The sequence below is a fragment of the Numenius arquata genome, chromosome 4 (genome assembly GCF_964106895.1).
Source record: "Numenius arquata chromosome 4, bNumArq3.hap1.1, whole genome shotgun sequence".
NCBI lineage: Eukaryota > Metazoa > Chordata > Aves > Charadriiformes > Scolopacidae > Numenius > Numenius arquata.
Genome location: NC_133579.1, coordinates 60467941 through 60490743, shown reverse-complemented (window position 1 = coordinate 60490743; position 22803 = coordinate 60467941). Strand labels below are relative to the sequence as shown.

At 51.0% G+C, this 22803-nt stretch overlaps 1 protein-coding gene across 1 annotated transcript; it reads left to right on the top strand.

The window, feature by feature from the left end:
- The first annotated feature begins 10008 nt into the window (after positions 1 to 10008).
- On the top strand, positions 10009 to 17875 carry NRN1 (neuritin 1). Its single transcript, XM_074146773.1, has 3 exons — positions 10009 to 10063; positions 14361 to 14505; positions 17644 to 17875. The coding sequence occupies exons 1-3, from the start codon at positions 10009 to 10011 to the stop codon at positions 17873 to 17875; spliced, it is 432 nt and encodes a 143-aa protein (XP_074002874.1).
- Positions 17876 to 22803: the final 4928 nt, after the last annotated feature.

Genomic DNA, 22803 nt, shown 5'->3' with positions numbered 1-22803 from the left:
CCCTGTCTCATTGAGGAGGTGAGTTTGCAGACTGTGGATGGTTATAGCAAGAGAGGTGTGCTGAAGGTTTGTCCAAGCAGGTCAAAGGCATGCTAACCCAAAATATTGTCATTTCCTTGAGTTTTGTTTCTTAGGCCACCCAGCTCAGCCCCTGCTTTCGGTAATAGCAATTCTTGGATGCATTTTTCCCCATTAGACGGAGTGCTTGGATGCCGGTAACTTCGTTATATGTATCATATTGCAGCACAATATGCTGCTTTAGTTCTTGCACAACGTTCAACGCTTTCATGAATTATATCGATTCTAGAAGAGTCTGATCCTGCTCTTATTGAAGTCAATGACAGGACTTCCATGAAACCCGATACATGCTCACTATCCATTTAATCGCTCCTCAGAAAGCCATGAAAATATCAAGTGGCAGGAGGCAGGCGAGAGGAACGCCTTGCGCTGGCTCTGCAGCAGGTCAGTTCTTGAGCTCAGCCCCAGCATTAAAGCTGATCACAGCCCCAAAACTCTGTTTCGGTAGCCAGGATCAACAGTGTGGTGGGGTTGTGGTGGCTGTGCTCTGTTCCCCCGGGGACCCCTGGCAGCTCCCTGCAAGGGGTCATCACTCTTTCCACACCACCAGGTGTTTCAGCTAGGAGGTCGGCTTTGCCGTCCCCTCGCTCCGAGCCACAGCTCACAACATGCTCACAGCTGGCTTTCCATGCAGTAAGAAGTCCTTGCCAGCCAGCTGAGCTACAGGGGCTAACTCCGTCCCTCCCATTTCCAACATAAGATCAAATCGATCTGGTGTCCAGTACCTGATACCAGGGAGACATGTTTATTAAGGGTAGAAGCTGATCTCCCCATGATAAATGGCATGCACTGCTTTAGCTACTGCCCTGCACCTAAATTTCCCTTAGCCATCCTCACCTTCCCTTCTCAGCCTGGCAATCTCAGCTGAAGCATTTCCCTCAAGAACAAAACAAGCTGTGTGTTGCAGGGAAGCCAATTACGATACTGGAGCTGGGATGTGGGCTCTAAGACTGCTAGCCTGAATTTGCTAGAGAATTTCCCAGATACCTTCATAATTTATTCTTTCAATATTCGGGGGGAAGTAGAGGGAGAGACACCGGAAAACATACATCAGTTCTAAGTAAGAGTAAACACCCGGGTATATTCACTGATACATTTAACAAGTTGTATAGGAAATCGCTAGCTGTTCAAGCATGTAATTATGTGTTAACATGCCTGCCTAACAGGGCGAAAACCAGCAATGATTCAATAATTGGACTATGGAATGCTTTTCTTCCTTGTTTCCCTGCAGACTGGAGGCAGCTTATACACCTTTATCTGCCTAAGTTTAAAAAAATAAATAATAAGATGACCTTTTAGGAGCCCTTGAGCAGCTTGGCAATTGTGTCCTTCTGGTTCTTTCAACAATCAGATAAACTCAAGAACAATGTTATTTCCTGGCCAGGGGAGTATAAAGTAAGCTACGGTTTCTCACATAACCTGCTTCCCTGTCCTCCTGAAACTCATACTGCACAGGCAATGTCCCTGATGACAATTCAAAGCCTAGAGAGCTTTGTTTTTTACCCTATTTAAAAAGAAATACGTGCTAATTATAGGACAAAACCAAAAAATCTCCATTCTACTGCACTGTGCAATTCTGCTACTTGGCATGGGCAGAGGGTTCAGTGCACTGTTGCTGTGAGCAATGGGGAGGGCTGAAAAGGAAAAATCAATGCCATTTCTTGTTCAATTAAGTTCATTGTGATTCAGAACCACCTCCTCACACTGCAGAGCCTGCAAGAGATCAGTGCTGCAATCACTACCTTTTAGCAGCTTGCTTTCTCCATCTGGACCTGCACGAGCCACTCACTGGCAGGGCATCACACTTTGCCCTGAGAAAAAGAAAAAATGGGAAAAAAAATCACCCAGTCCTTATGGGACCCTCTGAAATAGATTGTCATAAATCAAAGGTCTTCAGGTGGGCATGTCATGAAGGGGGACAGAGGGCAGTTTCCTCAATGAGTGATTTTATTTAGATGTCAGAACTACCGCTGTCTTTTTACCCTTCAGTAAAAAGTTTGCTCTCCTTGCTGCCTTGTTGAGAAATATCTGCAATACATATCTTCCTGCTTGGTCTCGCTCAGGCTAAGCAGTGTGATGGTGTGACTCAAAGTCTTTTGGAAGTCAATAGATGCTGGTGGATTCTGCTGGACTACAGATCAGATCGGACACCCTTATGCCCAGGAATCAGGGGTTAGTAGTCACAGCTATCAAGAGGTCGAGACGAAGGATTTCTAGGGTCCCTCCCACCCCTTTGCCCACCCCTTTGCCCACCCCTTTGCCCACCCCTTTGCCCACTTTAGTTATTCTATGGGAATTGTAAAACAAACAAAAAAATATATGTGTTTGCAGTAGATTAAGGTAACCTGGAGAGTTTCTGAGGCTCAGCCTGCTGAGGATGCCAAGATCTACGATAGTGCATGGTGTCTCCTCAGTGCCAGCACCAGCACCCCACGGGCCTGCTCAGCACCTCCCAAAAGAGGAGCCCAGGATGCTTGTGAGCATGTCTCACTCTAGTGACAGGACAGACAAACTACAACAGCCTGCCACTTTCCAGTCTGCCTTTAATGGCTTCTGCCTGCTCCCGGGGTGGAGGGGGCTTGTCCAAGGCCCTTGGGGTTCAGTCCCAAATTACCAGGGTCTAGCAGAGCAAATAGTTCATTACAAAACATGAAGGCAAGAATGATCAGGGGTGGCCCAGGCAAAGAACAACATGAGAAAGAAATGTAACTGCTTAATGTTACTAGGCAAAGGCCTTTGACACTCACAAAGGTGGGTTTAGAACCTGAATATGTGTTAGCTAATGGCAATGGATAAGTGATGCGTGTAACATCTTAATCCGCAGCTATCCACATCACTTTCCAGCTTCTCTATTGCACTGCTAGATCATGGTGAGGAGCAAGACAAGTCCTCAAGGAGGCTGCCAGCTGTTTAGTTGCTCCATGCACATATGAATAGCAGCCATGGAACTGCTCTCGACTTTTCCAGCTACAGTCACCTGCATGGCAGCTGACACGTGACAATGATATTTGAATTAATTACGCCAATTGTGGCACACACAAGACAAATGTGGCCTAAAAGCAGATTCCTGAAAAAGGGCAGTTTTTAATGAATGTATACTTCTGCTCAAGTCATGCCTTTGTAATGTGCCCAGTTCGCATCAAGAAGCAACTTTCTACTCAGATTTATTCTATGATTCACGGGACTTACATCTGACCCTTCTCAGTTTCCAGTGCCATAAATATGTTCCTAAAGCTAATAGTGGAGAAGGAGGGGGATGAAGAAGTCGCATGTCCTTAGCATCTCTGCAAATCAGATTGCAGGTGCACGTACAGATCCATCCTGCTTTTCTTTGTCACAGAGCCCTTTTCACCTTTGTGTATATCCTTCCTCCCAGATTTCCTCCTTCCTAGTAAAGTGAGATCTCACTTGAAGTTCTTGCAATGCACGTGTGACTGGCAGAACATCTGTCCTGGCAATGTTCTCATCAGCCCACAATTAATTAACACATCATTTTCCTGCTTCCTAAATCCCTAAGTTCCCCTGAAACTTTGGTTTTCATGACTAAGGATCGATGAAGAAAAATTTAAAATGTAGAAGCAGCTTTCCACGACAGCTGGAAATCTGATATGGCTGGTTCTTTAAATACATATTTATGTTTTTTTCTAGAACAGATCATATTGACAGTTACAGAGGAAACTCAGAGTGGTATTTCAATTATTGAAGTCCTACTGTAACTGAAGGTTAATAGCTGCTGTGGCAGTATATATGCTCTATAAATCAATAGAAGAAACACGTGAATCAGAACATCACACCACTGGGGGACATCCCATCTCACTGTGGCAAATAGAAGTTGTGGTGCCAACATCCATGGAAGCAGGATGGATGTTCACATTCCAGCAACATTCAGGACCAGCTATCGATACATACTGAGGATAAAGGTCTTGTGCAGCCCATTTGTGTTCTGACAATGGCGTTGTTATTCTACACTTGGAGCTTGGTTCTGAACTAAGATCTGGAACTTGGTTACTGGCATTTGCAACCAGAGAAACCGAAATTATCTTAATAACATGGGTACGCATTCAAGGCTATTCTCACATGCTCAGGATGACTGGTATCTGGACCAAGGTGTCTATTAAGGATTCCAGAGAGTGATTAACAGCTCTGGCATGATACATACAGCTCATCAAAAACCTTCCAATTCCTTACTCGATGTGGATTTCACCATAATGAAGCAATCACTGGAACAACCTCCCCAGGGATGTGGTGGATTCCCCAACACTGGACAGGGTGCTAGATAATCTCGTCTGGGCTCCCTTTTCCACAAAAGGTGTGACCAGGTGATCTTTGGAGGTCCCTTCCAACCCAGGCTGTTCTATGGTCCTCTGTTCTATGACAATAGTAAGCTAGGATGCCAGGAAATCCACAAATATCAGCCTTTTCACAGCCATTTTCCAGGTCTATATACTTCCCTCCAGCCTACAATGAAAAGGGTACATACTGGCCTTAGGTTTATGTTTCTTGAAAGAAAAATTCAGTGGTAAAGATGCTAAGGATTGATACTGCTTTCTTCTGAGACTGCTTTACTGAAACCGTCCTACTCTTTGAAACATCCACAGGCACCTTAAGCAAATCACGTGTTGCAAACATAATTGTAGTGGGTGTGAACCCCATCTGGCTAGAGCAGTGCAGGCTCACGTACCTCCTCTCAGCTTGCCTGGGCTCAGCAGCAACGCCAGAGCCACAATCCGCGATAAAGGGGGCATGCTAATAAGATGCAGAATTTCGAGTGCACACACAGGCACCCTCCTAAAACTGTATCTCTGAGGAGTGCAGTAAAATGCAAACACTACTGTTTCTGTTATAGATAGTGTTTTCCTTACTGGATTGGCTGGCACAAACTGATCATGGTCAAGTGACATCTTGCTTTTTTAAGACTGCTTTTTAAAAGAGAAAATTACTGAAGAACAAACATAGAGGCTGAGCTTTTCAAATGAACCTAGTGAAGTCTGGCATTCTAGTTTTCCCCTTTGAAACTCCCAGAAGCTGAGGCTGAAGATTGCATTTTTCTAATCACTTTCTAAGTTTATATCAGATCACTGTTTCCTGTGTCAAATGGACAAATACCTTACCCAGCATTTTCCATTTTTTAAAGATTCCGTATTGAGAAATCACATCCCTTTTATATCCACTCAGCAATATACTTTTTTTCTTTCCAAGTTTTATATTTGGAACCACGGCAAGAGTTTATACTTTCAGAAATATATTTTCATAGACATCAAATGACAATTATTTTCACGGTGAACAACAAGCACTATTTTAGTACTAATTTCTAGGCAGATGTGGGGCAAATTCCGGTCTCAGGTGCATAACTTCAATTTTTTCTTCTTAGCTAAAGTCAGACACATTCAGCCAGTAATGAAGGCAGATGTCTAATGAACAAGGCCACCCAAAAAAGCTTTATAAGTCTGGCCGCTAGCAAAAGGTATTTCTTTAATCCTACCTGTCACATTTTCAGTGTGTTCTCATTATTTTTCTACTTAAATAAAATCTTGGAGGATCATACTGTGAACAGCTATTCATTTATCAGCTGGGTTTGATATTTGCATGTATTTTTCTGGCTGGCTACCTTCCTCTAGGGAAAGTAGCAGCCGAGGGCTGGGAGGCACAGCACAAGCAAGGACAGGCACCCCTGCAGGACGGTAAAGCTGTCAGTCTGTCCCCTGCTCTCAGGGTACCTGCAAGACAGGAGGGTATGGAGACACAAGTCATTGGCTCCTGTTTCATCTCAGCTTCACTAGAGCCAGATCTCAGGCTGATCATGAGGGAGAGTAAAAGCAAACAGTCGCCTCCTGGTAGAGGCGATGTTACTGCAGGATGAGCTAAGAGCGAATATGTTTCTCACACACCCATAGGAGGGACTTTTAAATATCACCGTGATCACTGGATCCTCCCCTCCAACCTAAGCCGATGCTTAGAATAAATCAGTCTGACTGACAGCACCAAAGATTCAGTTTTTATCCCTATTACTAGCCTGCAACTGTGAACTGAGGAGCCCATGGTGTGAGCCGTTTGAAGAGATATTTTTCATTTAAAAAAAAAAAAAAGATGAAGGGAAAAAGAAATGCAGAGATGCAGCCGGCTTTGCCCGGGAAAGCAGCTCTCCCTGTTACCTTGAGCCCGCTGCCTCTTTTGAGGTTCAGCCATGACAGTCAGGCACCGAAAGCTAAAAGAGAAGCACATCGCTAAACACAGTGGGTCCCCTTGTGGTAGATGGTTTAGATGGAGCTGAGCTGGCTTTAAATCAGCTGCCCAGCACGCTGCTCTCCGCCTGGCAGTGACAGCGCAGGGATGCCCACCCGAAGGCCGACCCAGCCACTCCGGCACACGGTGCAGCCCACGCTGCCCTTGCCGCGGCTATCTCTGGCAGAGCTATATCTGGCCGGCAGTCGTGGGCTCTGTCCGTCTGCCTCCGCCACGGCAGCAGCGATCACACGCGCCGACGGGATGACACTGCCACCAACCCTCGCAAGTGGAGCGTGTGGCTGCTGTGAGGACGGAGTCCTTTTTCTTAAAAGCAAGGGCAAAATCGTGCTGATGAGCAAATCGTCCTAACACGGACTGAGCACGGCACTGTCAGAAGCACCTCTTCTAGGACACATGCAGATGTCTCTTAGAGGCGGGCTGATATTCAAGCACCTTCTAATACCATGCTGAAAAAAAAAAAAAAAAGAAAAGAAAAAAAAAGGATAGTTTGACAAACAACTGTCCCCACTTCATCCTGCTCCCCGGCTCCCGGCAGAGCTGAGAGTGCTGCTATCTGAGATGGGCTGAAACCGCTGGCTTTTGTTCAGAATCTATAGTGCGTCAGGCCCCTTCCTGGGGCAGGGAAGGTGGGAAGGCTGGAGCCGGGCTTGAATTTCAGACGGAACTGGACTGCCCCAACAGTCAAGAACATTTAGAGGAATTTGGCCAGGCCCTTTTTGCTTCTGTAATTGATGCCTCTAGCTGTTAGATTTGTTGCTGTTGTTGTTTGGCCAGAAATGCCTGTTCTTATGAAATTTGTGGCCAAATTGCCAGAGGCTCCAGTCATTTCAGCGGTGATGGACGTACCAAAAGCCAGATATTAAACTCTTCCTGATTGTGCGTTGGAAACTGCCCTGAAGTTCATTCCAAAGCATATTTACGCAGTGTAATGTCAAAATCATGTTCAATGCAAGTCTCTTGGAGCCAGCCCAACCTTTAACCTGAAGCTACAGCTTGTCTGCCCTCAGAAAAAGAAGTAGCAAACAAAACTGTAGCAGGTATGAATGTATAAATAAACCAATACAGTTATCAGTAGGGCAGAGGAGTGAAATGAGAAATTCCTCTTGCTGCAGCCTTCACAACCTCGTGCTCCTGCAAGGGTGCCTTCTCCTTAACAGCAAATGCAGCCACAAGTGGCCGAGCTGCCAAAATTCAATGTGTTCAATGATTATATCCGTGTTCAATGATTATATCCATGATGTGTTCAATGATTATATCCAATTCGGTGATTATATCCATAGATTCAATGCTTATATCAACTTATCTCAACCCACACTCCTTTCATCCTCTTCCTTTTTTATGCTGATAATGCACTGACTGTGAGACATAAAAGATCTTTTGGGCTATCTAACCTATCCCCTGGGAGAAGGACAGGGCTCCACATTTTGATATCCACCGCAGTCTCTCTGGTGCATTACAAAAGCACCCATTACCACAGCAGCAAAGAGCTGGGAAAAAGTGCTTTGCCTTAGTTTCAGCTTAAACTCAAATTCAGCATTCCTTTGAAAGAGAACATGGTGCACAGTCCAAAGCTTAGTCCTTAGCCTTATCCTCCTTGCTGCCACCAATGTCCTTAGGAGTGTGTAAAAGACAACTCTACTCTAGGCTGCAGGTTCATGGCTGAGTGAATGGAAGGGCAAGCTGCCAGGGGACATGGCACCCACGGCCCATGCTTTGCACTGTGTTCACTACCATGTGTCCACGTGCTGAGCTGGCTCTGGGAGCTGGCTGAAAATTAACCTTTTCTTTTTTAACTCCTCAGGTTAGTTTTCAGCCAGGTCTGTCCTCTAATCCAGTTTACCACCTATCTATAAATAGGAAGAAAAGGTGGAACAAAAAAGGAGTAGGGGGAAGGTGCAGAGGAGACAAGCCAGTGTTTATCTGCAGGCCCCAGCTGACTGCTGGCGTAGTTACCCAACATCATTCCTGCTTTCAGGTTGAAGAAACAGAGGTTGGGGTTTTGTGACAGCTTTAAGAAGATGTGCTGTAATGTGTAAAGGCTGCTTCTGTACACGTTAAGTAAATCTAAAGAGGCAATGGCATTTACCAGCACTATTTTGTGAATGGTAGCAAGGAAGCTTTTCATCTTGCCCTCCAGTTTGCTTACTTCCAGTTGCACTGGAAAGCAGATAAAGGTTCATTTCACCCTCTGCAATCCCTGTCTTTGCCTGGTAGGCTTCAGGTATTTATAGCCTGTGGGGATCATCGGGACCCAACCTGGAAGCTGCTGTCCTTCTGTCATTGAGATCTAAGGATTGTCATGGACAGTCTGTAAAAGAGAGGGACCAACTAGTAGCCCAGGCAACACAGCACTGCCAGTACAGTGGGATTGTAAAGAGTGGGGGACCTGGAACCGAGAGGAGCAAAGGTCAGCAGTAGTTCTCCCTCCAGTCTCCTTTGGCTCCTGGAAATGCTACAGATGGCTGCTGAAGGTGAGGGGAATAACTTTGCAGTGGAAGAGCCTGGGGGAAGGTGTAGGATGGGGTTTTGATTCGTCACTTCGCACCGGGAGAAGCACATGCCGGCACCTTTAGGGTCCTCCCATGCTGCTCTCCAGGCAGGGATGGCCTTCAGGAGGGTCCCAGGAGGGCGTCAGGCTGCAGGAGCACCCCAGACCAAGACCTGTCCTGGGCAGTGCTCCACATACCCTCAGCCGGCGCCATCCCCACCACCCAGCCCTGCCACACCTGTGGCCGGTCCCCAGAGGACGGGGGCGGTGGCCCCTCCGTGTCTCACCAGGGTGGCCCCTTTCCCCACGCCACCCTCTGCAATCGCGCCACCGGGGTATTGCCACCGGGATTGAGCACAGGCAGCAGGGCAGGGAGAGACCAGCTCCCCCCCGCTTCTCCCCCCCGCAAACCTGAGGCTAGGGGTGACGTCATGGTGGGGGAGGGGCGGGCAGGGGGAGGGGACCCCCGCACCTCCCTTTCCTCCTCCCCGCTCCGCAGCGCGGGGGCCGGGCCGACCGGCCCCGACGGGGCGGCCCGGGGGCGGGGGGGGGGTTCTGCCGTGCTATCCCCACCCCCGGCGGGGCGGCTCCTTCGTCTGCGTGTGTGTGTGTGTGCGTGCGTGTGTGTGCGTGTGTGCGCGTCGCCCCTCGCCCCCGCATCCCTCCCGCCCCGGGGGGACGGTCCCGGCTGCCGCCCCCCCGCCGCCACACGGGGCAGGAGGAGCGTGGAGCGGCGGGGGGGGGGGGGGGGGGGGGGGGAGTTTCTCGAAGATTAATGGGGCGGGGGGACACGGGGAGAGCGGATAAATCCAGCCTGTGATGCCTATAAATGGCGTTTCTCTTCTAGGGTGCACATTTAAAAAAAAAAAAAAAAAAAAAAAAAAAAAAAGAAGAAAAAAGAAGAAGGGGAAAAAAACCCGGTCCGTGTCATCCCCCCGCGTCAGGGCCCGTGGTGGGCGTGAGGCTGTACTTCCTCCGCCCCCTCCTAATGGAGCGAACCATTCCCAGCTAGTCCTCCTCGCCCTCTCTCTCTGCCTCCCTCTTTCTCTCCTTTTCCTCTCGTCTCCCCCCCCTTGTCTGCAAAGTCCTCCGCTGCTCGGAACTTGTTGGCAATGCCTATTTTTCAGCTTTCCCCCACGTTCTCCAAAGTAACTATTTAAAGATCTGCAGCCGCAAATGGTTTTACTAAATGTAGGATGGGACTTAAGTTGAACGGCAGATATATTTCTCTGATCCTTGCTGTACAGATAGGTAAGTGGACTGCCAAATTCGGTACCAAGTTGTGTGCACCAAAGCCCGGCTGATGCATGCAGAAGCGGAATGTCGGAATAACCTGCGCTGACGGCCGCGGTTTGGGGCGGCGGAGGGACCCCTCTCTCTCCCCACTCCCTCTGCCTCCTTCCCGCTGGCATCTCCGCGGTTCTTCACGCTGCCAAGGCAGGGAGGTCCGCAGGAAAGGGAGGCTATTCTTTGTTCCTCTTAAATCACTTTTTGTTGTTCGTTTTCCGAAATCAGTGCATGCTTATTCATACTTCGCGCTTCCCCCCCCCTTATTCTTCGTCCTTTTTTCCCCTTCTGTTCTCTCCATCCCCACGAACGTCTGCATTTGTATTTGCTTTTCGGATATCCCCTGCATTCCTTTCCACCGCCAAATTGGGGACTCCAGTGCTAAGAAAATCCGCTCCCCCCTCCCCGAGGGACAGAGAAATAACAACCGGCACAAAATGGTTTGCGAGAGATCTAGCTGGAAAGTTTTTTTGTAGAAAATCAGGGGGACGAGCGAAGACTCCCTTTGGGAACTTGGAGGCTTTCCCATTTGCAGAGCAGTCTAAAAACAAACAAAACCCATCGCTAAAGAAAATTTAAAAAATTTAAAAATCCACCCGAATGCAGGGATTAAACAAATAAAAATTATTTAAAAATCGCAAGGTCCCACTGCCCGATCGTTAATTTTGTGCTCGGAGAACCGCTGTCAGAAAACGAGCGGGACCAGAAAAATTTCAATATATGTTAAGTTACTTAAAATAGAACAGGTTTCCCTCCACGCTGCTATGTGTTTTTGTGTGGTCGTTGCTGGTTTTGTTTAATATTGTGGTTTTTTTCGCTGGTTGTTTTTGGCTTGCTCTCAGGTTCATTTTATTCAACATTTCTTTGCTGATTTTTTTTTTTTTTAGTTACAGACACTAAACAATCTCCAAGTTAATGTCCACTTTGGTCCCGTACAGGCAAATTGTAAAGATTTATATATTGAATATGTATATTCCCGAGCATGATCCAAAACTGGGCTTCAAGGAAAGGGCGATTAAAGCGCTTCTTTTATTATCCGGATTGGCAGGTGTGAAGAGACCTTTGAAAATACTTGCCTGCAAAGGAATTCTGCTACAATAAAAAAAAAAAAAACCAAACCGCTCATCATTGCTATTTAGAGATCCTTTCGCTCGGTCACCCTCCTCTCCAGACAATCTCTGCAGCATTTTGTGGGTACTAAAAAAAGGAGAGAGAGGAAAAAAAATAATAAAAAAATAAGAGGGGGGAAGAACAAGAAAGGAAGAAGGGGAGGAAAGAAGGAGGCAAAAAGCCTTGAACATTTCCTCATCGACGAAATAAAAAGATCAGAAATATTGCGATGAAACGTTGACCTCTGGAAAATGGATGTACGATGCAAACCCCTCCATTCGTATGATCATTTCATTTTTAACTGATGCTGAACTCTTCAGAAGGCCATTTTCTGTACTGTCAGAGAAAGAAGGGGAAAGGCATTATTTGGATGTTATCCTTGATTGCAGTCCTTGCAATTTTTGTTTGCTTGTTTGTTTGTTCGTTTGGAGGAGGAGGGTTTTTCTCTCGTTTGTGTTTGTTTGATTCAACCGAGGGAGGATTTTATGCACGGTGCCATTTCAAAAGGTAGCTAGAGTGGCGGGGAATCGTCGTCCCCGCGCTGGCGTGAGCATGAGCAGTCATTTGGAAAGTTACCCCCAAATACTGCTGCACACCGCGGAGATGGTGGCGGTGCGGTTGCTTTGCGGTGCCCTGGGAGAGGACGGCTTTGAAGCTCGTGGAGGGCTTTTCTCCTCTCTGCTCCTCCTTCGGTATTTCGGGTAATCTCCTCCGCACTCCCCATCTGCCCCCCTCACTCCACCCCCCTTCCCCGAAATCAGCTTTTGGTTGGCGGTGTGGGGTTTGCAAAGGGTCGTTTGCCTTTGCCCCGTCCCCGGTAACAGCTGGTGTGAAATGGATGTTCGGCTCGTTCCTAAAATGTCTATGCACCGGGTCTTAAAAAAAAAAAAAACAAACAAACAAAAAAAACAAATAGACAAAAAATTATGTATGTACTTGGGTAGAGGCGATTAGAGCTGTCCGAAATCCCTCACATTTTGGGAGGTGACGAGGTGTGGGGGAGGTGCGGGGACTGTCTCCGCGGAAGGTGCCCAGGGACAGGAGGAGGGAGTCGGGCGCAGCTAAAGGGCAGGTGGCCTGAAGGGACGGGGAGGGGGCCCGATCCGTAATGGGTGGCCCCTGCGTTCCTGCTGCATTGGCAATTGCTGCACGCTCTCGACTTTGAAGGACGAGGAGGGGGGAAGGTCGGGGTCACGGCAAAGCACAAGCGACCTACTTCCAGAGCAATCCCGCTGTCGTTTGGCTGGGCAGGACCCTCGTGCCTCCGCTTTTGCTTTTTTTTTTTTTTGGTGGTGGTGGTGGGATTTAGGGAGACTTTGGAGCGGGTGTACCCTGTGCAGGGGGAGCGGCGCGGGCAGACAGGGCCAGGCCGCTCCTCGGAGGGGAGGGATGCTCTGAGCACCGCTGGTCCCAAACCTGACCCTCTGCCACCCTCCCTCCCCGGCCCGGGGCACGGCTACGCTTCGGACCCCGTATTTTCAGTGCAGCCCGTCACACTTTGGGGGAAATTCGTGGCAACTTCCCTTCCCCTCTAGCGCTGTAGCTGGCGGAGTGGGATGGCACGGGTTTTATAAGACATGGTTTTACCCTCGGGATGGTCCTCGGTTCTTCTCTATTTGTTTGCCTGTCTTTTTTTTCCTACCGTAGCCAATGTCTGTAGCCTGCTGGGGGTTTGATGTGACGGCTGGTGCTGGTGTGAGTGTAGAGGGGAGTGGCCACCAAGTCATGTTGGCGATGAATCAAACGGCAAGGGGGGGATCTGGGTTGAAACAGTCTCTTTTGGAGTCAGCCATTTAGCTTGTAATCGGTGCCTGGCAAGGAAGCACACGCCCCGCCACATCCATGTCCTGGGGAGACGGATCGGGAGGAGACTCCCACAACAGCAACCCTCCTTTCCCGGCGGTGTGGGCGGCCGGGGGCTCCTCCGAAAGGAGGGGAGCAATCCCTCCCGCCCCCGCTAGCCGCAGCGACATCCCAGCTGCGAGCCCGGGCCCAGGGACACCACGGCGTCCCCAACCCCCGTCACTGGCAGGGGAGAGATTAGGGATCGGCATCGCCCCGCCCCATGCCCGGGTACCCCGGCCCGCCGGCTGGGGCTGGGGCTGCGGGGCGGGCTGCTGCTGGCGTGCGCGCGGCGATGAGCGGCGGCGCCGGCCCTGGCCGGAGCCCTGCGGGCAGCTGCAGTGTCCCTGCGTCCCGCTGCAATACCCCCGCGTCCCGTCCTGTCCCCCCGCGGGGCCTGGCCCGGCAGACACGGACACCCGGAAGAAGCCATCTCACGCACGCCGCAATTCGTTTTCTTTCCCCCCCTTTGCAGGCCGTTGTTCCTGGTTTTGTGACTTTTTGTGTTGGACCGAGCGCCGCTTCCTAGCGCAATCCCGACGGGTGCCCGAGGCGGCAGGTTTGGGGGAGCGGGATTCATCCCTGCCCCTTCCCGCCCCGCTGCCCCGAGCCCGGGGAGTTGCGGGGCCGGCGCCCCCGCAGCAGCGGCCCTGGCTTTGGGGCTCGCTTCTTTTCGCGTCTTTATCTCAGCTCTTTCTAGTGGTTTGTGGGGGTTTTTTGTTGTTGTTGTTGCTTTTTTTTTTTTTTTAATTACTATTATTATTATCCCCCTGCGTCTTGCACGATATTCGACAAGTGACCTGGGCAATAGGGAGCCGTGTGTGTGCGTGTGTGTGCGCCAGTGTTTGTACGGAGAAACGCTCCTGCTGCTTCCAGGCGGAATTTTCTAACAAAGGAGCGAGTCTGGGGAGAAGCAGGAGGAGCAGGAGAAGCAGGCAGCGCATCTTCACTTCGCCTCCCCTGCTCCTCGCCCCTCAAAAAACCAAACCAAACCAAACCAAAAACCAAAAAAACCACCCCAAAACCTGAAATCAATGCCCTTAATCCACGGGCAGCGAAACCCCCGGTGCTAAAAGGAAAGCAAAGGGCGAAAAGCCCCTGACTCACGTCCCCAAGTACTCGATGGCGACCCTGGCTCGGTCCCACTGCCCTCCTCCTGCCCCCAGATCGCCGCTCCTCGGCCTTTAGCCTTGTGGGGAGGGAGGGAGGAATGGAAAGGGGAAGGTGAGGGTGGTGGTGGTGGAGTGGGGTGGGGTGGCAGGGCGGGCCGGGGGGCCGGCGGAGCTGACCTGTGCCCCTGCCCCCCCAGCGTACCTGGTGCAGGCGGTGAGAGCGGCGGGGCGGTGCGATGCGGTCTTTAGGGGCTTCTCGGACTGTTTGCTGCGGCTGGGCGATAACATGGCCAACTACCCGCAGGACCTGGACGACAAGAGAAATCTCCAAACGATCTGCGCGTAGGTCTTTCCTCTCTCCTTCGGGGCTGGGGATGAAGCCGGGGGGGCGGGACTGTGGGGGGTGACCCGGGGCTGGGGAAGCGGGGGGCAAGGTAGGATGGTTGTGGTGGGAAGGGAAGGAACAGAAGTAAGGCGGGGTTTGGTGCTTTGGGGTTGGAGTCTCTGCTTCGTGGTGCCCTCCAAGCGCACTGCCACGGGGACAGGCCGGGCTTGGGGAACTGTGAAGTCTGGAGGGAGTTTTTACAATGTCCCTTTTCGGTTTCCTTTTTCCGAAAAATGTCCTTTTTTCGGTTTTCTGGGTGGGGTTTTTTTTCCCTCTCTTTCTTTTTTTTTTTTCCTCCTTCCTCCCCTCCTTATCTCCTCACTTGTATTCTTTCCTTTCTCCTGCTTTGCGCTGGGACGTTGACATTAGCTGCACGGGAGTTGTTATCCCTTTCGTTATTGCTGCCTTTGGGACCCACGTTCACTGGCAGGCTCTGGGGGTCCCCCCGGGTGCTCAAGGCAGAGGCAGGCAGGGGGAAGGCAGCTCACCCCAGCCGGGGCTGAGGAGGCGATTCCCCGGAAAATACAATTTAATTAAAAATTAAAATACCCCAGCCACAGTATTAATCTCCCAGCGACAGCTCTCCTCTACCCCCCCGCCCGCACCGCTCGGGCCCACCTTGCCCCCGGGAAAGCTCATTTCCCCCCAGTTTCGCCCCGCTCCTGACACAGAGGGGAGGAGGAAGAAGGGGGCAACGATAAAGAGGAATAATAACAATTTAAAAAAGGAAAACAACAACAAAAAAATAACAAAAGGAGAAAAAGTGCTCGCCTTGCAAAATCGGTTCCTTGCTCCCCTCCTCCCCAGCTCCTCTGCGAAGCTGGAGGAACTGGGACAGCTGGAGGAGCCCTAAATTTGGGGTAGTTTTCCCCAGAGTTCACGGCAGAGGATGTTACCGGGGGGAGAGAAACCTGGGGCAGCTGGCGGGGGCTGGGAGCCGCCAGGTTCGGCGTCGCCTGCCCCGCTTCGGGGTCTCGTGTCCCCGGCAGGGACGCAGAAACGGGCATTTTCTTTAGGTCTGGAGAAAAAAAAAAAAAAATGGCTGCACATTGTACTCTCCTGTCTCCCGGTTGCTGTTTTTCGGCACAAACTCCCTCAGCCGAAAAAAAAAACAAACCTAAAATCAAGTCATATTTAGAAATGAGATGAGGTCCTTGGACATAAATATGTTTGGAATAGTTTTGTTTTTTTATTTTGTTCCCCGAAAATCAGAAAAGGAAGGATGTGAAATAAGAAACTGAGGAGGAAAGGGAAAGGGAAGGGAAGGGAAGGAAAGGAAAGGGAAGGAAAGGAAAGGGAAGGAAAGGAAAGGAAAGGAAAGGAAAGGAAAGGAAAGGAAAGGAAAGGAAAGGAAAGGAAAGGAAAGGAAAGGAAAGGAAAGGAAAGGAAAGGAAAGGAAAGGAAAGGAAAGGAAAGGAAAGGAAAGGAAAGGAAAGGAGAAAGAGAAAGGAAAGGAGAAAGAGAAAGAAAAAGAGAAAGAGAAAAAGAAAAAGAAAAAGAGAAAGAAAAAAAAAAGAAAAAGAAAAAGAAAAACCCTGTAACTCTCCTCTCTTCCTGCCTAGAGATTTCTGAGCCAAGCATGACTTTGCTGCACCTACTAAGGCTGGCACCTCGCTGTAAATGCTAGGTTGTGGTTTATCTTGTGTCCTGCATGAGAAATAAATGCCGTGGGGTAGCAGCGTCCTGGCATGATGTCCTTTGGTCCTGGAGTGCCAGACCAGAGGTGGTCCCGACCTGTAAAAAGTATCTCTTTTCCAAGAAAGACCCTTTCCCCGACCACCTCCCACCACCCGATTGCCTTCACCCTGTGCCGGGATGTGTATTGAAAGAGGATGGGAAAAGATTTAGTTTTCCTTTGGGAGATGCAATTACAGCAGAAATACTGCAGGAGAGGCACACTCTCAGACTCTGGCTTCTCAGTATCTCATTATTTATTACAAATGTAGCAAATATTGGGAGTCTACAACCCGCTTAGAGTGTTCATAAATTAGAGGCTGTAGGACTACTCTAAAAAAAAAAAAAAAAAAAAAAAAAAAAAAAAAAAGGAAAATTAAGATCCAAAGATCCAAATTTCCAAATTTGCAGGGGATAGGATTTGAGGGGAAATAGGGAGAGAGAAAGGCAGATTCGGGGTGACTTTCGATAACCCAGACTCGAAGAGGAAAGGTCCGCCCGTCCCCCTCTCGTGGGGCAGTGGGACGGGTCCTGCCCCGTTGGGAAACCCCGATCCAGACCCCGCGAAGAGGGGAGTTAAAAGGAAAAACGTGTGGGAACAGATGCAAGTTATCCTGGGGAAGAAGAAACCCTTTGCTGCACATAGACCCCTGGCGCAATGGATGGGGAGTCTCCCGCGCCCAGGAGGGGAAGACGCTCTTTCCTCCTCCTCCTCTTCCTCCTCCTTTTCCCCTCCTCCTCCTCTCTTTCTGACCCCGCGGTCAAGGCCCGCTCCCGTCCCGAGGGATCCCTCCCGAGGGTTTCTAACACCGCATCGGGACCCTCCAGGCTGCCGCCTCCGCCTGGGAAAAGCGATGGCTTTTCCACCCCCACTTGCTCGCTCCCACCGGTGACGAAAAACCCACGGGACGAGCCCGTGGGCTCCTAGGCTAGCGTTTGCCAGCCGAGGGGTGCATGCCCCGCCCCCCCCCGGCAGGCAAAGACCCCCTCCGACAGGGACCCACCAAAGCAATTTTTGCCCCTTCCCGCCTAGTCCGGGCTGGTGCCCGTGGCGGGGTTGGAGAGGATGGGGACCCCCGAAACCGCAGCCGGCGGCAGCCCCCTGGGGAGCTGGCAGGAGAGCCGGTGTCCAGCGCAAGCCTAGGTACGGGGCGGGCTATGGGGCAGCCCGGGGAAAGCAAGGGGCCGAGTATTCCTCCCAGAAACCGGTGTCTCGGGTGGGAGGGGAGAGTGGGGGGCAAGAGCCGGCTTTTAGGGCGGGGGAGGCGGTGGCTCCTCCCCGCCGGGCGCCAGCCCCCTTTAAGGCATGCCCCCGCTCAGCTCCGCCGTCTGGGGGTCGGGGTACCCGAGGAGGCGGCTTCCCTCCCCGGGGAAGATGGATGCGTGCCTGTTTTGATGCCGGCTGCTCTCCCCTCCTGCAGGTACTGGGATGATTTCCACGCCTGCACCCTCACAGCGCTCACCGATTGCCAGGAAGGAGCGACAGACCTCTGGGAGAAATTGAGACGGGAGTCCAAAAACCTCGATTTCCAAGGCAGCTTATTTGAACTGTGCGGAGGCGGCAGCGGCGCGGCACCGTCCCTCCTCCCGCCGGCCTTGCCCCTGCTGCTGGCGGCTCTGTGGGCCGCGCTAGTGACCTGGCTGCCTTTCTAGGGGGGGCGAGCACACTCACACCCACACCCTCTCCATGTGCTGGATCTATCGAGGAAGTGTCCATCCGTTGCTTTGGGGACGTTGTGCGTTTCTGTGGTTGATGATGATGGTGGTGGTGGTGGTGGCTGATGGTGGTGAAACACCCATGTAGGACTGTGGAAGCGTTCTCCCTTTATTTATTTATATTTTTTTTTGTGTTTTATTTGCCAAATGTTACCAAACAGGCAGCGGCGCGCAGCCCAAATCGGACCTCAGCTTTACTATCGCTTCGAATCAAAAATAGAAAAAAAAATAAAAATACAAACTCGAGCCCTCGTTGTGCAAAAGCAAACTCAGGAACGGCTCTGGGCCACCTAATGTTAAGGTTGTAATCGGCCGGGATACGGGATACCTCCCGCCGGGCCACGGGCTCCTCTAAAAATGTGGCAGTGCGAGGCGAGAACAAAAACGCAGACAAAAAAAAGGCACTGGCGATGAATCCAAGGTAGATGTCCACGTGTGAAGCATATGGTGAATAATTCACAATCTCTCATCTTTCCTCCACAGTCGCTTGTTTTTTGGTCATTCCACTGCAAAAAAAAAAAAATAAAATAAAATAAAAGACAACATTTTTCCTCGAGGGGAAAAGAGAGCGAGCGAGCGAGTGGGAGAGGGAAACGAACAGTGAAGGAAGGAAGGAAGAGAGGAAAGGAGGGAAGGACGGGAGGGAGGGAAGAGCAAAAGAAAGCGATGTGTCCAAACGCCCGGAAGAGTGAAGGAATGCTGCTAACAGACCTCTGAGAGTTTACCTTTACTTGCTGTTCGAAGGCATCTTTCCGAATTCACTGCCTTTAATTTTTTCCTCCTCTTTGTTTTAGATGTTACACATACCAGTAAAATACCTGAATATCCAACCGTAGAGATCACAAAAAGGGGGCTTAAATGTAAACCTAAAGAAAAAAAAATAAAAAACACCAACAGCAACATGATTTTGAAAAAAAGAGCCTTGATTTTAAGAGAAGAAAAATGTAATTTAAACAGAAGTTTATTATAAAGTCAATTCAGCAAAAAAATAACAAAAAAAAAAGATTTGCTACAAAGTATAGACAGAAGTATAAAATAAAAATTATTGTTTGAAATGAGGGTGTCGTCCTTTTTATAAAATACGCCTAGACTATCTTGAAAAGAACAGGGCTTTGGAAGCAAGGAAGGGCTAAATCCTGAACCGATCCCTTGATAAACATGGCGATTTCAGTTCAGACAAGGACAGGGCGGCTGAATTGGTTAGTCTCAGCCTTCCTTTTTTTTTTTTTTTTTCTTTTTTTCCCCATTTCTTTCTTAAAAATATGCTATAAATCCTCCCACCCTCCTCCTCCCGAAACCCAAAACCGCAGCACCCCCGTTTCCCAGCTGCCCGGGGGCCGGCACAGGACTCCCCTCGGGGGCAGCGGCGGGGGGTGGGCGGCGCGGCGGTCCCGCGGGTGCGGAGCAGCGAGGAGCCCCGGCGGAGGGAGGGCAGCAACCACCATTAAGGAGGAGGATGCGGAGCTGGAGCCGGGGCGCAGAGGAGCCCTTTCATAATTAATAAGGCAGATCAGCCGAAGGAGCAAGGGGAAGGGGGGGACGGGGTATTGATTTCGCAGCAGAAGCTGCTCTAACCTCGGCTATTTATAGGCGCCTGATGCCTTTATAAAGAAATACACATCAAAGAGTAAACACGTCCTTTTTACTTGTAAGGCGACAGCCGAGCTGGCGACCGGGGGTGGGTGGGCGAGGGGGTGACGGGGAGGTAGGGGCCACGAATTGGTTTGAGGTGATCTATTCCGGTGGAGAGCCGATGCCTGTGCAATAGCTCTCCTTTGCCAACGTGTAAGGTGGCAGGGTCTCTGTCTCCTTCGCCCTCTCTCCCTGCTCCCCTTCCTTCCCAAGGTCCGCAATGTAATGTGTAAGCAATAGCAAATGTAACAGTTCATAAATCAAACAGCGGGTCGCAAGCCAATCTGCATTTCCCAAACGGATTGAATCCCAGCAACGAATGCGCTCAGGAACTGGAGCCAGGCGCCTTTACCACTGGAAGCAATGTTGATTTTTTAATGATAAAATACATTATGTGTGTGTTGGGGGGGGGTGGCTTTGCAGGGCTCAGCCTCGCTTCGGCAGACGCAGGTCTGCTTGCATTTCGTTTTCCTTTGCCCTCCCTCTAGACTCAATCCCCACCACCACCAAAGAAAAAGGAAAACCCTGGAGAGCAGAGCTTTGTTTAAACGGTTTGGGTTATTTTCCCTCCCCACAGAGGATCTAGACCTAAATTGATTTTTCTGTGCACATCTCTCTATTCATGAGGTCAGGCGCTGCTGTTACGATTTCCTGTAGCACGAAATGCCAGCTGCCGAGGAGAGGGGAGAGGGAGCCCTTGCTGGGGTGCCAGGCGCTGTATATCTCCTATGGATGGGCCCCGGGGACCTTTCACCGGCGGCAGGCAGCCTGCTTCGCCCCGGGCTGCCCGGGCGCCGGTCCTGCCCGCTGCCGGCATCCCCCGGCTCGGCGCCGGGATCTAGCCGGGCGTGCTCCCGCCGCGACCCCCATCTTCCCGGCTGCTGGACGGTGCTTGTCCGTCGGAGGACGGTGGGAGGGAAGCCTCCCAGCTTTTCCTCACCCCTCGGAAGAAAGCTAAGATCCCGTAATAAGGGGGCGATTTCCAGCTCATTAGTGGACTCGAGTTATCTGCGCGTGAGGTTGAATTACTAATGGATAATCTCTCCGTAATTAGCACATCCCTCAATCAGCTCTGCGTTGAGGGGAATGATAAAACGGTGGCAAACCGGGGAAAAACAGCCAAGAGAGTCGGGAGGGGGCTGGCGGCGGCAGCAGCAGCAGGAGGACGCCCGGTGGTGCCGGTGGCCGTGCCCGAGCCCCTTTCCTCCCCTCCCTTCCTGCCGCCCCCCGGACACCTCCTGGGGAGGCTCCCGTTTCGGGCTTCTAAAAACAATTAGCGTTCATCCCCGGGGCGCAGACCGGCTACCGGGCATCCCGGGCGAGCCGGGACGCAAGGAGGTATATACTTTTCCAAAACCTGTATTGCACCCCCGGCTTTTCCAGCACAGGCGGCAGGGACGGCAGCAAATCCCGGTCCCTCCGGCTGAGCTGCCCCCGGGCAACCGGCAAGGGATGCTCTCCCCGCCGGCAGCTCGGTATTTTTTTCGGGCAACACGAGCAATCAACCAAGCCCTCACCTTCTCCCCTGTTCATTTTATAAGAGCCCCTCAATGCGCAAGGCATTGGTTGTTCCCCTTTCTGCCCCTTTCAGGTGCCGTTTCTGAAGGCTGAGTGCAAGGGTCGATTTTTGTTTTAACCCAGGGATGGTTGCCTTGGGTCTTGCCTTGTTTTGTGGCCAAGGAAAGATGAGCTCTCCCCCAAGTCCCAGGCAGGGACTGAGCGTACTCGGTTTGCCTTCTGTCGCCTTGCACCTGTAGGGTTTGCAAGGGCTGGCAGGAGAGCGCTGTGGCGGGAGGCTGCGGTGTCGCCGGCCGGGCTGGTCCCACTGCCCCAGGCAGCGGCTGCTGTAGCAAAAGCTGGAGAAGTTCAAGCCTCTGAACACCCCTTAACTTCTGGGGAAATGTGAGCTGGTGAGCTAGAGAGGTAGGGGAAAAATTGCAGCAGAAAAAGATTTTAAACGTTGACAGTTACCACAGTAAAATTATCTCCTACTTGAAAAATACACACACACAAGGAAAAGAAAAAAAAAAAAAAAGCCGAAACCCAGATCAACAGGGAAAGAAAACCACCGCTGAAACAAAAGACAAGCCAGTGCCTTTCTAGCTGGCTGGATAATCGGGGAGGGTTGCAGCCGTTGCGGCTCTGCCTGCCCTAATTCCCGTCCCCAGCTCCGACTGAGCAACTGCAGCCCCGCAGTCCCCGGAGGGCGGCGGAAAGCTGGCTCCCTCCTTCCCCCTCAGTGCTGGATGAACCCGTCCTTGGCAATCGACTGCTCTCTGCCAGCCTCCACCTTTTAGCAGCCTGGCTCAGCTCTGGAGGGCGGGCTGCGCCTTGCTCCCCTGCCCGGGCTGCCCTCCGACGTGGCCAGGCTGAGGTGGTGGTCGATTTTTTTGCTTTAAAGGGTAAAAAAGGTCCCTTTCTCATCTGTTCCCGTTCAAAGGCTGTAACAGAGAGATGGAGTGGGCCTGTGCGGGGAGCAAAAGCTTAAGCCAGGACACACAAAAAGAGAAAAGCTGTCTGAATGGTAGTGAGGGCAAACAGGTTGGTCCTTATAGATGCAGCAGGGAGGTATAAAAGTAAGGTGCAGTACCCATTTCTTGCAGGGCTTTCCGATGGCTACACCTATGCCTCAGAAGAAGCAGCAAGGCACTTCTGGTCCCTGGCTGGTTTGCACAGGCTAGGGACAGGTGACTGTGTAGGTGACTCTTCCATTCCCCTTCCTCTCCAGGGCCCTGTTTAAATCTGTGCAGTTGCTTTCCTACCCAGTGAAATCCAGTAGGCCCTGTGAAAGGCTGACAACCCAAGGAGACAGAGGCCAGTTCAGCCTTCCTATTCATCAGGGCTGATTCATTAATAATTAGTGCTATTAGGTGCACTACAACAGTGCCTGAGGGCCCCAATTACAGGAAAGTGAGCTTGTTAAATCTAGAGCGCCAGATCCTCCCTCTCTTACTCCTGCCTGATGCGGAGGTGGTGCCTCCAGGGTGGGCAGCAGGAATAGCCCTGGCTTTCTAGGTATGTAGCCTCTCTGCCTTCCCACTCCCTCATCCTCCACCTCCTCCAGCTTTCCTCTCCCCTTCTGCCTGAACTGCAGATCCTGCTTACGGGCTGCTGCAGAGTGAAGCCAATGCAGGAGGTGGCTAGCAGGACTAGCAGGAGGAGGTGGCAAACCAGGTTATTTTTCAGAGCCATTTCATTCTTCATCACAGGGCAAAAGAGTGAGTTTGGGGGGG